Here is a 15,438-nt window from a genome sequence, read left to right as displayed (position 1 = left end):
TATCAAGGCCAAACAACGGAAATATACAATATCAATTTAAAACTTTAGAAATTACTTTAAATTGTTTATCTAGTAAGTAGTTGACTTACACACTCCTTGGACTTGCTTTTCTAGAGATGATTTCAATAATAAAGAGAAAAATCCTACAAAACAGTTAGGCCGAACGAACAATTGCATTCACCGTTGTAATAGGATTTAAAAAAATTTGAATGCCATAATCTCTCACTCAAAGAAAATCGAAATTCTTATTCTTATAGAATTCAAAATGTCACGTTCCATTTGTCCTTACTTTCACCTGCCTTACCAAAACGGGAATCGAACTGGCACAAACCGAATTTAGTCTGATACGAGGTTTATATGCAGAACATAGTTCGCGCCTTTTTTAACAACAAGGAATGTAATCCTTTCTATTTATAAGATAGACTTTTCTTTTCCGCTATATTCTTTAACGAATCCATTGTTAGAGAATAGATATTATACATAGTTAAAGTTATTGGAAAGATGGTAGAAAACATGGACTGTGTGGCTCAGTGGTGAGCGCGTCGGTAGCTCAAGCCGGGGGTCGCGGGTTCGAATCCCGCCGACGGAACAAAAAGTTTTCAATGTTCCCGGATCTGGATGTGTATTAAATATGTGTATGATACAGGGCCGTAGCTAGGGGGGGGCATAGTGGGGCAATGCCCTACCTTAAAATCACAATGCCCTACCTTAAAAATACCAATAATCGGCCAAGTGCGAGTCGGACCCGCGCACGAAGGGTTATACCGCGCACGTACCGTTATAGAGCAAAAATAGTATGGGACCTACCTACCTACCTAACCCTTAATTTTTTTTAACTTTTATTATTATTTATTAAATTACATATATTATTAAGGCCTTTGTGAAAATTTCAAGTGCTGTCATCATTGATAGTTAAGCAAAAAATATTAGAATAATCACGTTTGTTGTATGGGAGCCCTCCTTAAATATTTAATTTATTTTGTTTTTAGTATTTGTTGTTATAGCGGCAACAGAAATACATAATCTGTGAAAATTTCATTTCTCTAGCTATTACCGTTCTTGAGTTACAGCCTGGAAACAGACGGACAAACGGAAAGACATCGAAGTCTCAGTAATAGGGTCCCGTTTTTACCCTTTGAGTACGGAACCCTTAACAGGAAGACCTAAAGGACTTGCATTACAGGTATTAGACAGCAGAAATATACTTTATTCTTATATAAACTATACATTATATAGTTAAGATTTTTATTATACCTTTAAAAACTTTTTGTTCCGTTGGCAGGATTCGAACCCGCGTCCCCCGGATTAAGATGAAAAAAAAAGATGTAGTACTGCAGTGTGCGAGTCCACGTTTTCAACTTTAACTGCAATTAATAGGCCTCAAAGACTGTCAATGGGTCACGAAAGAATGGCTGGTATGTTATTTCTGGCCTTTGAAAAAAAAGAACAAAAAAGTTGATCTGAACGAAGTTCTTCGCATTTTTAATAATATGGCGAATCGTAGAATTCAGCTGTTTTAAATATTTTATGTTATTTTATTATTATTATTATTTCCTCACTCTCATTCACACGTGGATCGCTACATCCAGAAGTTTAACCATATTGTTCGCTTGTTCTTCGTAATTGAGGATTTAATAATATGTAGTTCTTAGATATAGTGCTCATGCTTTGTCACATAATTTTTTTAAGTATCTAAGAATAACAATTGAATGAATTGAATACATCATTGACCTAGAGATAAATCAAAACAACAAATACTAAAAACAAAATAAAATCAATATAGGATTCGTGTTTTTTGGCCTTTTTTGCTGCATATTGATTAATGGCAACAGTAGGCACTGGACATTTTTGCGAAATCACTTAATTAATTAATAATACAATTAAAACAACATTTATATTTAAAGGGGGCTCAATTTAAAAAAACACTATTTTGGCCTATTTTTTATCTATAACGGTACGAAACCCTTCGTGCACGAATCCGACTCGCACTTGACCGATTTTTTTTGCTTCCGCCCTACCTGTAACCGACGCTGCCCTACCTCAAATTTGACTCTAGCTACAGCCCTGGTATGATATAATAAAAATCTTAAATATATGTAAAGTATAAAAGTATTAAATATATTTCCGTTGTCTGGTACCTGTAACACAAGTCCTTCAGGTACTTAGCACAGGGCCAGACTGACGTGGTGTGAAGCGTCCATAGATATTATTATTATTATGTTTGTGTAAGGTATTCCTTGCTCACGGGCAATTAAATCCCGGACCTTTGGGAGGCATGCGTGGGGCCGAAGCCAACACGTAGAGAGTGAGGTGCTAGTGGACTGGGTAACTGGAACTATGGAAGGACTATGGCGTCTGCCGATACAACGTGGAAACATGTATCATAAAGTTGGCAGACGGTGACTCGCCAACTCTTTGAAGGGGCCCCTCAAAATGGTCGCACGCACGGTGCACCGAAGCGGCAACATTGACAGAGCGGCTTGAGGCAGGAGAGGTGTCGCTGGACTTTAAACGCCTATCATTTGCACCCTCAGAGGGTCCCATCACGTCGCCCACTCGCCACTTACGCTTCACATCCTTCCTCCGAGCCGAAGCTCTTGCGACTCCACTCTGACCGGCCGGTTAAGGCAAGGCAGAGGTAGGGCCTGATTCTCCGTCAGTGTTCACTTCGGCCGGCCGGTGAAGGCAAGCCGGAGATGGAGAACAGGGGCTTCCTTGGGAGCACTCGGGTTCGTGGGGTCGCTACTCCCCAACAGCTCGCCACAAGCTGCCCTGCGGGCTTATTATTATTATTATTATTATAACTAGGTGGTCTTTGACTCCGAGGTTTCTCTGACTTCGAGGTGGTCTGGCAGTGGGAAGCAACAGACATAAGTGTCCGGCAGAGAAAGACGAGATTTCTACAGTTATCCCGAAGAAAATAAAATAAAAAAATTGAGCTTTATACCTCATCGAAGGTCAGGTAGAACTTCAGAACTGGATACCTCCTAAGGCGGTCCGTTAATACCTATAAACATTCTCAAATATAATAATAATTAATTATCACTTTGGTTAATTAGGTAGGGCTAATTATTTCTATTAGAGTTTATAAATATATTAGAGTATACGTGGGAGAGCCATGCTTCGGCACGAATGGCTCGACCGGATAAATACCACGTTCTCACAGAAAACCGGCGTGAAACAGCGCTTGCGCTGTGTTTCGCCGAGTGAGTGAGTTTACCGGAGGCCCAATCCCCTAACCCCTACCCTATTCCCTTCCCTACCCTCAACTATTCCCTTCCCTTCCCTTCCCTACCCTCCCCTATTACCCTATTCCCTCTTAAAAGGCCGGCAACGCACTTGCAGCTCTTCTGATGCTGCGAGTGTCCATGGGCGACGGAAGTTGCTTTCCATCAGGTGACCCGTTTGCTCGTTTGCCCCCTTATTTCATTTAAAAAAAAAAAAATTACACTAGTGACCCGCCCCGGCGTCGCACGGGTATAAAATATACTATATATTTTATACCCGTGCGAACTGAAACTGAACCACTGAAAAAATGATTAAAATCGATAGCCTGTGATCCTTCACGTGGTCTACTTCTTATTTGTGCCAAATAACATAAAAATTGCTCCAGTAGTTCGCGAGATAAGCCCTTTCAAATAATTTCCCCCGTTTTTTCCACATTCTCCTATTAGTCTTAGTGTGATAAAATATAGTCTAAAGCCTTCCTCAATTAATGGGCTATCTAACACTGAAAGAATTTTTCAAATCGGACCAGTAGTTCCTGAGATTAGCGCGTTCAAGTTAGCCCTTTCAAATAATTTTCCCCGTTTTTTTCCACATTTTCCTCTATTTCTTCGCTTCTATTAGTCTTATGGCCTGTTTCACCGCTTCCTGATAAGGTGCCCGATAGGGTTATTTGACAGATTTTCCATACTCCATCTGTCAAATTAAGTGGTGGATAGCCTTATCAAGAAGCGGTGAAACAGGCCCTTAGCGTAATAAAATATAACCTTTAACCTTCCTCGATAAATGGGCTATCTAACACTGAAAGAATTATCAAAATCCGTTGCGTAGTTTTAAAGATTAAAGGGAAGAAAGGGACATGAGGGAAAAAAAAAGCGACTTTGTTTTATAATAATACTAGCTGTCCCGGCAAACGTTGTTTTGCCATATTTTTTTTTTGTATGAAAAATAGATGTTGGCCGATTCTCAGACCTACTCAACATGCTCACAAAATTTCATGAGAATCGGTCAAGCCGTTTCGGTGGAGTATAGCAACGAAAACTGTGACACGAGAATTTTATATATTATTAGATTATGTATAGAAGATTAGCGGGCTAACCGCCATACTCAGAGATATTTAATTATAATTAACCTTCAATTTAATGAAGAGTTTCAGAGAAAATTTTGACTTAGGTAAAATAAGCAATTATGTCAAAATTTTAAATTACTTACTTAATTACATTTAAGAATGTTCCACTTTGAGTGCGGCAGTAAGGCTCTATTAGCGAGCCGGCTCTATTTGGGAAGCATTGTAAAATAATAATCACGTAGCGTGTCGGTATGAACTGAACTTAACCCTAAACTACTGTGAACACTGAACTGTCAGTACCGCACAGGCAACAGCCTATTCCGGCGACAGTCGATTAACCCACAAACGGCGAATCAAGGCCGCGTCATTACTGACACTTTCCTTTTGATTGCTATATCACTTTGAAGTTCAATTGCAATTGAATTTTCACTTGATGCCTTATGAGTCCTCTTCACGTTGGCCTATGACAGAACCAAAGCGATTGCGAACGTGTAAGTCAGCGACCACATAACCCAATCGCTGGTGTAAGTGGACGGTGATAAAAAGGGGGGCCGCATTTTGTTTGCCTTCGGCGCCCCTTTTTAGGGTTCCGTAGTCAACAAGTTTCGGTCTGTCCGTCCGCTGTTTTGCTCAGAGAGTATTGGATCTACAACGCTGTAATTTGGCATGAATACACATATTAATGATGCCGACAAAATGGTACATAAAATCTTAATTTTTTTTTATAGTACCTCCCCTACACATGAAGCGGGGATGAATTTTTTTTTTCGCGTCCACCCCATCGTGTGGGGTGTCGTTGGATAGGTTTTTTTAGATATTATAAGTATTCATAGATAATTTTCCGATTTAGGGATCCATTCGTGAAATATTAAGTTTTAAAGTGGAAAAAAATCGTGAGAGTCCAGTGACTCACACCCCCTTCTACCAGCTAAACGATTGTTTCTGGAAATGTGAAATAATTTTAAAAGCAAAACTATCACGGCTAAGAACACTTCATAAGTTATTGAGTAATAGTCGATCAACTAGAAAAAATGTATTCGGCGAAGTATAAAGGAACTTTTCGTTCAAATTCCTTTGAAAGTAACTGAGATGATGTTGTTAGTAGTGTAAAACACGTTATAAATGTACATTCATTGACCAAAAAAAATCATTGGTACTACGGAACCCTATATTGCGCGTGGCCCGACACGCACTTGGCCGGTTTTATTTTCTGTCAGCCTGAGCGGTCGCCGTTTCTCGAATTCTTTTCTTTGTATTTCTTTTAAAAACCGTATTAAAAACTAATAACAGTTTGTTGATATCTTTATTACCTAGTTTTATTTATCTACTTTCTTTGCGATATTAAATTTATGTAAGTCTGCATATTAAAATGTTGAACAGCATTCACCATATTTTAGTGAAGTAAGAACGCTTTTCATTTCTTCCCGTATAAAAATTAGAAATTTCAACTTCTAATTTTTTTCAATTGATATTAAATGTATTGACATACAATTTAACGCTAATAAACTTGCCTGTTAATTACAATGACCGCAAAAATAAGAGCATTTAACAAGATCAATACACAATAATAATTATACCAGTAAGTCGTTTCGCTACTAACAATTTCAAACGGTTTCTTTCACCAATCACTAATTTGCAGAATCATAAAGTTGATTGGAAACAGGGGTTCACACTACGGTTCACACTAGTAACAAAAATATTAATTGTTACTAGTGAAATACGTTTATTGGGTGCTAAGCTGCGAATCTTACAATTTAAGATATAAATCCTTATGTCTACTACCAGGACTCGTATTTATCTCCGTAACTTTAATTAAAATCCTTTACTTTTACGCCGAATAATGTCCCTACCTAGGCATGGCTTCAACTTCAGTCCAATCAAGAGCGCAAAATCCTACAAAAAGAGGTTTCATAACATCAAAGGCTTTTATTTTTCCATTTCGTTAAAGATCCATTCTCATTAAGATTCGGAACTCTACTTTTACTAATCCGGTAACAATACCGACTTACATATTCCGTTCTATAAGTAAACGATGTTTATGTGTCAAAGTAAACACATTATACAGGGCACGTCGTTTTCACGCCTGTTTGTTAAGTAACTGTAAAAATCGTTTATGCGTTTGCGAGCAGTTATCCATACTCTTGGCACAATGACATACCCCTGCCCACTCTCTATCGCCTCACTTATGCTGCGGCGATCCGTTAGTTGGCTGTTCGCGAGCAAACCTTGCATACCATGCGATAAACGTAAAAAAAACAACGCTCCAAATTCAAAATCTGACGTGCGTTCGAGCGGCAAAAATGAGGCGGTTCCTGGTTATATTGCTGTTGTTTTTTGTGATCACTGTGTGTGAAATGAAGAAGCAGAAGCTGGATTATCCGACAAACAAGCAGCTGACTTTGCAAAGGAAGGAGACTACCCCGGTGGATTTCACGAGGTTGCTGATGATGAGGCTGGTGTACGGTCTCGCTAAAGCCCTGGGCTTCTCGGAGCCCGTGAGTGAGTTCCTGAATGGTGCCTTCGTACCCCCCGGAGCTGAAGACGATGATGACTTCGATGATGATGATGACGACCTATTTGATGATTACTAAGTGGAGTGCAGTGTATTCTCTATTTATCTGGAGGTTTCGGGACTAGCAATGTTTTATGGACAGTTTCTTTTAAATAGAAATCATTGAAATCAAGATAGCTAACACCGCTTTCAACTAAACGAGGAAAACATTTTAGTAAGTAATAATTGGAAGCAAATTTTTAGATTGTTTATAATTAATTATAATCGCATTAACTACAAACTTTTAAAATTCGATCTTGTTTGGTTGAAAGCGAAACTCGTACCTAAGTTAATTGATTTACCTCAATAGTACAATAATTTAGTTTGCAATTTATAGCGCAGGAACCGTATATTTTTTCGGGCTCCTAGATGTCTTTCACCGGGACTCAAAGTATCTCCATAGAAAATTTCAGCAAAATCTGTTCAGCCGTTTGGGCGTAAAGAGGTAACAGGCAGACAGACAGACACACTTTCGCATTTATCATAGATTCCCTTAATATTAAAAATATTTACGCAGCGTACATCGGTCCGCTGTCTTTGTCTGTCATTTGACGTTTCCTGTGTACCAGACAAGGACAAATAGACTGTGTATGACAAGCGCCGTGTAAACTTTTTTTACTATCATGGGAGAATATGTCCACATATTGCATTATATGGCGTCAGAGATGACACCGCGGACCCCCATACCTACATAATACATATTATACTCGCGGACCCCCAGCCTGGGGGTCCGCGAGTCAGTCAGTCCGCGGCGATAATTTCATTATTTAGCGGTACCGGTACGGTAAATCGCTACCGTTTTGGCTCAACCTTTAAATCAAAGCGGTATCGTAATGTAATACCGGTATAATACCGGTATTACTGTACCGCTTTCAATCCCTGCCCCCAGGCCCCAGGGGTCCGCGGACCACAGGTTGGGAAACACTGGTCTGTACCATTACCTATAATAAAACGTTTATCACACATACATTACCGCTAGGCACGATTCCAGTCTGAAACTTTGGCAGTGGTTAAAAAAATATGATTTCAAGGGGTTACAAAATATGTACATTATAAATTATTATAATAGTACCTATCTAGGTCAGGGGTCACAGTTTCGCTCGGGGTCCATTTTAAGAAATAAAATGACCTTCACGGTCCGAACATAAAAAGTGTAATTACAGAAATTACAAAGGTAATTATTTACATATCAATAAGAAAAGTGACAATTTTTCGTTGCTTGTTTAGAGTGAAATTGGTGCAAACTGCAAGATATTGACATTAAATCCTGGAGGTCAGTAAGTCGAGACCGAAATTTATTTTGAACGAAGTTCATTTTCGAACATGCTTGGTCCGCACACAATTGGTCGGCGCGGCGCGGCGGTCCGGATGCGGACCGCGGTCCGCCATTTGGTGACCCCTCATCTAGGGGTTTTTTTTTATAAAAAAATCTTAACAAAAATCTTACCAAATCAAATTATTGCATTTACTTAGATAAATAACTTAATTTAATTAATAGTGTAAGTTAAATTATTCTTTACTCATTTGTGTATTGTACATCTTTTTATTATTATTATTTTAATCATTCATTAGTAATTTATTTTGCTACTAAGTGTTGTAAATATACGTATATTACCTAGTATTTATTTTATTTTATTTTTTACGTAAGTATTTGTATTGTGTCTCGACTCATGAGTAAGCGCGGGCCATGTACATTTACTTTTCATTACAAACATTCGTTTGAAAATGTTTTAAATAGGTATACTAGCTCATAAATTGTAACTTGAAACCCGTGACAGCGCGAGCGCCCGTGTAAAAAAACACCGCTTCTGTGCAATTTAATGAGATAATTAAGAAAAATTATCATAATCAGAGGAAAATACGTTAATTAATCTTATCGATACATGAAGTAAAAGCGAAATTGGTTATCCGTGGCACCGTTGGACCGAGACGTGATGACTCGCATGAGAATATGTAGAGCGGGTTTACGCACTTTTTTACGCGTCGTAATTATCGGTAAAAGTATCAAGAACGAACAAAAAATAAATTAAAACCATTAATAATGTTTGTACACTCCATTTAGATCCAAATTGATCTAACTGTAAAAACAAGCTGTAAATAATTAGCAATTCAAATATTTGATACGTCATACCTACCTACTTATTTACTGTATTTCTGTACCTATGTACTATTTTGCTTTATGGTCAACATACGAGAAATAAAATTGAATACGACCAATTAATTAAGTATATCCTCTTTTTTTTTACTCAGCACTTGCAGTTGGCTGTTTTAATTGTCTGCGTGATCTTCAACTGATGGTTTGGCATCCATTGATAGTGTAATTAACACCTCCTTGGTCCAGTAGTATAGAGGTTCGATTACCGCGCAGTATTAGGACAATGCAGACTGATCACCTGATTGTCAGACAAGATGATCCATACGTCGGATGGGCATCTAAAAAGTACTGCGCCTGATCTCTCGCCAGTCGTGTCGGTCATCCGTCCCACTGGGTTATGAGAGTAAAGGAATAGAGAGTGCTCTTGTGTACTGCGCACACACTTGGGTACTATAAAATTACTCCTGCGTATCTAGCCTACTTTCAACGAAACTGGCCACCATCACCGAAACCGGTGTGGGAGTTTAATTATTATAGAGTTGATACTTTTGTCATATGTGTAGATTCACGAAATAACTTAGTTCATGCAAATAATATTAGCAGTGTATCTACAACAATAAAGTTAAAGATATAACACAATAAAACAAAAATATTAGAAATAGAATATATTTGTCATAATTCATTACAATCAAGGAACCAAGAATCATTGTCTACAAATGCCTTATCGCAACACTCGGCTACTGCCTCTACTGCCTTAACTTCATACTTATTCATCTTATGAATTAAATCTCCCCATTTTAATCTCACGTTACATAGCGGACAGGTGCCTTCAATGGGAACAAACTCTTCAGGAGTAAGAAATAAATCAGCTAAGCAAGTTATATGCGCTTTTAAATCACAGTTGTCATTGATACAAGTAAGCTTCTCCGATTCGATTATAGTTTTAAAACATAATTGGCAATTCACTGGACTTTGTGACAGTATTTCTTTGGACTTCTTTGTATTTAAACTTTTTACTGGACCGTGGCATATTACCATGTGACTTGGCGGCATTCTTTCAGGCTGTGAAAAAATTATTTTATAGATTATTTTATTATTTTAATAACATTACTGTAATTCAGCAGAATTATTTTGGTATAGAATACGTACAGGAAAAGCCTCAAAGTAGTCATTTTCTAGCCACCGAACAACCAGCGGCAGCCGATACCATGGACCTACTTTCAGCATCTCCGACAAAACTCTCAACTTAAATTTAAATTCGGACTCCTTTCTTGGTATTTTCTTTAGATTCAGATGCTGAAGTCTTGTTGTTTTATTAGGGTTTTGCCAGGCCCATTCAAACTAAAATTATAATATTCGTAAATTACTTACGTTTGGACAACACTTAAATCATTTATTGAACAATTAGACAGAGAATAATAATTACCCTCAGTGTTGATATATTATTTGGAAACCCATGTACAACCAGTGTCATCTTCCTAGAACAAAGTATTACTTTTTAACCGACTTCTTATTTTATGATTACATATTATTTTTATGGTAAGTACACAAATTAGTGATTTTTCTTACATAAAAAAAAGTTTAGGTCAAGGATGATCTTTGATAAAGAGTGTAAACAATTGTGGGTAGAAGAGAAGCGAAGAAATAAAGAAGAATACCTACCATGGTCCTCTATTATTCGTGCGATGAGCTCCACCGGCCCATGTGCCTCTGTTGTGCTGCATTATTCTTCTGTTCGGGTCTCTTGTGTAACCTATATAAGTTCTACCCTTATATTTAGGATTAATACAGTACAATAAATACACTCCATAAAAATTCTTAACTATTTCTGGCTCAGACATCTTCATACCATTTTAAGACTTTTTCTTTTTATTATGTTGATGAAGATAAACTTTGCTTATCGATATTTACGGTTTTATCAATTAAATCGCATTCTTATTTATTTCAAAATACACCGGTTTTCACGGTAAAATCACAAAAACCATCGATAGAATATTTTAAAAACAGCGAAATTTGAATTTTTGACATGTTTTTGAGTTATGAATTATGACAGTGACAACTGACAAGTAGATGAATTATGACAGTGACAACTGACAAGTAGTTTTCTTTAAGTATATGGGGATAAAACGCCATGAAATGCCAAAATGTCTATATCCTATAGATGCCATTTTTTACATTTATTTTAAAAAATTCTCACGCATTGTAATTTGTAATCCAGTCCAGAGCTCCAGACTCCAGTAATCATTGGCATAATAAAATCACACTGATGAATAATTATAATTCATCATACAAAAATAAAAAATGTTTTGACATTTGTTTTTTTTCTTTTTTTCATATAATGACACTTCGGCTATAACCATGGCCAGTGTCGAGTATAATATTATGGCGGGAAGACAATATTCTTTAAAATATTTTTTATATATTATCGTCAGGTCAATCAGGTCTAAAGTCTAGTCAAAGTCTAAGTATAAAGTCAATACAGTCAGGAAGTCAAGTCGGTCGATTCAGTAAAGTGGTAGGACGCTTTACTGAAACTTTTGATGGAGTTTTGGAGGGAACACTAAAGAGCACGTTTCTGGTTATTACATCACTCTCCCACACTTGTGCACGATAACAAATATTTAATGGTTAATATCCTACCAATATTACACATTAAAAACCCAGATAACACAATTTTAGGAAAATAATATAAAAACACAACATCACTCTTTCACATCCTCCCAAAAACTCCATTTGTGTTTTGTGAATTGACACTTGACAGCATAATTTGGTTTTGACAAGTCAATAGTTTTGACAGTTTTGATAACCTAAAAAAAACTTCTAAATGTTGGGAAATAATTAAATGTATATAGAAATAAATCTTTTTCGAGTCATTTATACATACAATATTTACAATTACTAATCGTAAAATGTCAGGCGACATTGAACACACAAATGAATCTGAAATTTGTGGATTGTAAGTATTGTTCTAAACTCTTTTTATCGTTTACTTTATACATATTATTAACGTTTTATCATTCAATTTGATTGATTTCCTTCTAACATCGTTACTTTTAAAATTACAGGTGCAACAAAAATAAAAGTAAATATTGCTGTCCACGATGCGAAGTACTTTATTGTTCTCTAGACTGCTACAAATCAGAGAAACATATGCAATGCTCTGAAAGTTTTTACAGAGAGTGTGTTAATGATGAACTAGCTTCAAACGAGGTAGACGATGAAGCAAAACAAAAAATGGTGGAAATTCTTAAGAGGATGCAAAACGGTGATGTCAACTTACAAGACTTAGAAGATGTAGATGGTGATTTGAATTTAGAAGACTCAGACGATGATTCCGATCTCGATTTACATTCTAGAATTAAGGATTTAAATCTTAATGATCCAGATGCTATTTGGAATGCTCTAACAAATGATGAGAGGAATGAATTTGAAGCTCTTGTCAATGGTGGTGATGTGGGCTCAATACTTCCCCTGTGGGATCCCTGGTGGATGTATCGTAAAGGGAAACAACTAGTAGCAGAAGTGAAAGATGCTGATAATGACAAATATAAAGAGAAATGTCCCGCCTTAAAGAATGTGCCAGAATTCCAAAGTCTTACTGTAAGTTTATAAGCTTGACACGATTCTGTATTTTTGTATAAGATCAAGATATTCTTGTTAAATTAATAATATGATAACAGTGACAAACAAAGTAGTCAGTGTGAACAAACTGTTATAGCTATGTGTGGTTAAAAAAAAAATCATAATATAGCAATACACAAAAAAAAATCTAATATTTTAATTTTTAACACAAGTCTAAACAGCAAAAGACAAAAAACCACACATAAAAGTCAAAATTTGTATGAAATTTTGAGCCACATTATTTTGAATAAATAAATTTTAAATTTCACCTTTTCTTAAATTTCAGAGTGTAAAGCCTTCGCCAAGTATTTCCTTCAACATATCAAATATACTGGCGTCATATGCATTTATCATGAGATACTTCAACGGAGAAGTGGATCCAGTCGAAGGAGTATCATGTTTATTGGATATCTGTGGAAATCTCAATGTGAACACAAATTTCGAAGAAATGGATATTGCAATAGAGGCTGTGGCTCAAAACTGTTTACAGGTAATTTCTTTTTATTAGTATAGCTTTTTCTTTCACTTTTAATTTCCTTAGGCCTATAACTGGCACCAGTCTAGTTTAAAGTTATTAATCTTGGAGGAAGCAGAAAAGCGGCAGTAACTAAAAACAATAACCAAGACAGGTGCAAGTAGACTTGAAATAAAATTGTAATAATTATAATCATAAATTAATATACCACTACATGCTGGTTATCAGCATCCTTTTTCAGAAAACTGTTTTATCTTTAGGGTTCTGTACCCAAAGGGTAAAAACGGGACCCTATTACTTAGACTTCGATGTCTGTCCGTCTGTCTCCAGGCTGTGTCTCAAGAGCGGCTAGAGCTAGACATCTGAAATTTTCACAGATTGTGTATTTCTGTTGCTGCTTTAACAACAAAATAATATTAAAATCAAAATAATTTATTTTTAAGGGTGGCTCCCATACATCCAACCTGTTTTTTTGGCCTTTTTTTACTGATATCAATAATGGCAACAGCTAGGCACTTGAAATGTTCACAAAATACTCAATTGTACTCATAATTTCATAATTAATTTTAAAAAATATTTAAGGGGCCTCCAATACAAAAAATGTGTCTTTAGAGGTCTTTAGCCTATTTTTGCTCTATGATTATAGTATGGAACCCTTAGTGCGCGAGTGAAACTCGCACTTATTTATTATTTTCTATTAGTTTTAATGATAATGACATTTAATTACAGAGTGAGCTGATAGAAACAGATAAAGAGAGTTTGGATATAATGAAAGAAGATGTTTTAAGACTACTACAGGGGCCCTGTGAAGATAACAAACTGTACTACAGTAGAGCAGCGTTGTCCGACCTCATACAACTACTCACAGACTCTAAATCTAAACTCAAAGTTGAGAAAGAGAAGAATACAGATGGTGAATTCACAAAAAGATATCCAGACCAGAGGCCATTTAATTTAGATAAAAGTAAGATCAACAAAGCTATAAAGAAATTAGAATATTACCTATCATTTTTGAATAGCTGTGATACATGATTTTAGCCATATTATATAGGTTTGAATTGAATTCTTAGTATGAATAAAAACATTATGAACTATGAGAAGAGAGATACAATAAAGATATTATAAATATTGCAAGTATAAGTTATTTCATTTTGAACTGTTTCATATAAAAGATATACTTATCAACGACTTTCTTCATGATCAATAAGCAAACAAACTATAGATTTTTTTATAAAATCGCTTGTAATTCGAAAATGTTTTATCTCAATGAAAATCGTTAAAATTTCGCCCTTCTACCGGAATATGCCTTGCAGAAGAAATGAACACCTAACATTAAAACTACCCATGAATACAGGAAAGTAAAATAAACACAGTGTCCTTTACCATATACTTTAATTCCAACAACATTTAACTATACGAGGAATGTCCAGAACTATAAATATCTCTATTTCACAACGGCATTATCAAGTTTTCTTACAATGGTAACACAGTATGTCCCTGCCAACTCAACTTTTAAACCTTATAGCCCCTTTTTATTAATAAAAATATTTTACAGGTAAACAATTCAAAATCTATCTGTCTTTGTCTGATAATTTGGAAAATTGGCATAACAGACAAAGAGAGCCGATCTTGAAAAGTTATAAGCTGCGTATTTATCTTTATTAGTAAAAGGGTTTGTAAATAAAGCCGGCAAGTAGCATTGCGCGTTGGGAAATATACACAAATGTAACAATACGCACTAAAAGGACTTAGATTAAAGTTTTGTGGCAAATATACATTAAAGGTAATCTATACTAATATTATAAAGAGGTAAACTTTGTTTGTTTGTTTAATTATTACAATTATAATAGGCTCAAAAACTACTGGACCGATTTTAAAAATTATTTCACCATTCGAAAGCTACATTATTTACGAGTAACATAGGCTACTTTTTATTTTGGAAAATATAGGGCTCCGTAAGATATTTCAGTTTTTCGGAAACAACCAGGAAATTTACTTATTTTGCGTACGCTGCCTAAACTATAAAAGATAGAACCATACAATGTTCTAAATAAATGTAGATCTTATAAATATCTACAAAAATGTCCGCGACACACTATACCTAGTGAAGAGGTGAGTCAAGTGAGGCACAACAACCATTTTTTTATTTAAAAATCTTGATTTTTTTGGACTACATTTAAAGGCATTTAATTTACTCATGCTAGTAATCCTTACCAAACCAAGTCAGGCATGTGGCTTCAGCTGTGTTAAAACTCCGTTAGCTACTTCCCTGAACCCTTTCTGATAATTTGCGTGCTGGCAGGCCGTGGGCGGTGGGTGTGGTAGTAGTGGGGTGGGAAAAAAAAGAAAAAAAATGTAGGTTCAGCTGTATTAAAACTCCGTTAGCTACTTCCCTGAACGAC

The 15,438-nt window shown here is 36.0% G+C and overlaps 3 protein-coding genes across 4 annotated transcripts; 2 read left to right on the top strand and 1 right to left on the bottom strand.

Moving 5' to 3' along the window:
- The first annotated feature begins 6,468 nt into the window (after positions 1 to 6,468).
- LOC121728013 lies at positions 6,469 to 7,049 on the top strand. The gene has a single exon (XM_042116104.1). It carries the CDS (start codon positions 6,595 to 6,597, stop codon positions 6,883 to 6,885), a length of 291 nt encoding a protein of 96 aa, XP_041972038.1. The 5' UTR covers positions 6,469 to 6,594; the 3' UTR covers positions 6,886 to 7,049.
- Positions 7,050 to 9,590: 2,541 nt separating this feature from the next.
- On the bottom strand, positions 9,591 to 10,928 carry LOC121727774 (structure-specific endonuclease subunit SLX1 homolog). Of its 2 annotated transcripts, none has more exons than XM_042115767.1 (4): positions 10,603 to 10,928; positions 10,367 to 10,414; positions 10,090 to 10,281; positions 9,591 to 10,002 (listed from the first exon to the last, which is right to left on the bottom strand). In XM_042115767.1, exons 1-4 carry the CDS (start codon positions 10,603 to 10,605, stop codon positions 9,613 to 9,615), a joined length of 633 nt encoding a protein of 210 aa, XP_041971701.1. In that variant the 5' UTR covers positions 10,606 to 10,928; the 3' UTR covers positions 9,591 to 9,612. The 2 variants fall into 2 exon arrangements, with proteins under 2 accessions (XP_041971701.1, XP_041971700.1); XM_042115766.1 differs by having other exon boundaries at positions 10,367 to 10,418; positions 10,603 to 10,927.
- Positions 10,929 to 11,748: 820 nt separating this feature from the next.
- On the top strand, positions 11,749 to 14,173 carry LOC121727720 (zinc finger HIT domain-containing protein 2). The gene is made up of 4 exons (XM_042115700.1): positions 11,749 to 11,896; positions 12,006 to 12,540; positions 12,848 to 13,051; positions 13,766 to 14,173. The coding sequence occupies exons 1-4, from the start codon at positions 11,850 to 11,852 to the stop codon at positions 14,066 to 14,068; spliced, it is 1,089 nt and encodes a 362-aa protein (XP_041971634.1). The 5' UTR covers positions 11,749 to 11,849; the 3' UTR covers positions 14,069 to 14,173.
- The last annotated feature ends 1,265 nt before the right edge of the window (positions 14,174 to 15,438 follow it).

This window comes from Aricia agestis, chromosome 6, assembly GCF_905147365.1.
Source record: "Aricia agestis chromosome 6, ilAriAges1.1, whole genome shotgun sequence".
Taxonomy (NCBI): Eukaryota; Metazoa; Arthropoda; class Insecta; order Lepidoptera; family Lycaenidae; genus Aricia; species Aricia agestis.
The sequence above is the reverse complement of the archived record's forward strand: the minus strand, read 5'-3'. Positions and strand labels throughout refer to the sequence as shown.

Excerpts from the sequence above, each read along its gene's own strand:
- LOC121727774 (XM_042115766.1), bottom strand. The coding sequence starts at position 10,787 with ATGAAGATGTCTGAGCCAGAAATAGTTAAGAATTTTTATGGAGTGTAT. Across the intron at positions 10,419-10,602 it reads ACGAATAATAGAGGACCATG|GAAGATGACACTGGTTGTAC; the intron begins GTAGGTATTCTT and ends ACTTTGTTCTAG. Across the intron at positions 10,282-10,366 it reads ATAATATATCAACACTGAGG|TTTGAATGGGCCTGGCAAAA; the intron begins GTAATTATTATT and ends TTATAATTTTAG.
- LOC121728013 (XM_042116104.1), top strand. The coding sequence starts at position 6,595 with ATGAGGCGGTTCCTGGTTATATTGCTGTTGTTTTTTGTGATCACTGTG.
- LOC121727720 (XM_042115700.1), top strand. The coding sequence starts at position 11,850 with ATGTCAGGCGACATTGAACACACAAATGAATCTGAAATTTGTGGATT. Across the intron at positions 11,897-12,005 it reads GAATCTGAAATTTGTGGATT|GTGCAACAAAAATAAAAGTA; the intron begins GTAAGTATTGTT and ends TTAAAATTACAG. Across the intron at positions 13,052-13,765 it reads TGGCTCAAAACTGTTTACAG|AGTGAGCTGATAGAAACAGA; the intron begins GTAATTTCTTTT and ends ATTTAATTACAG.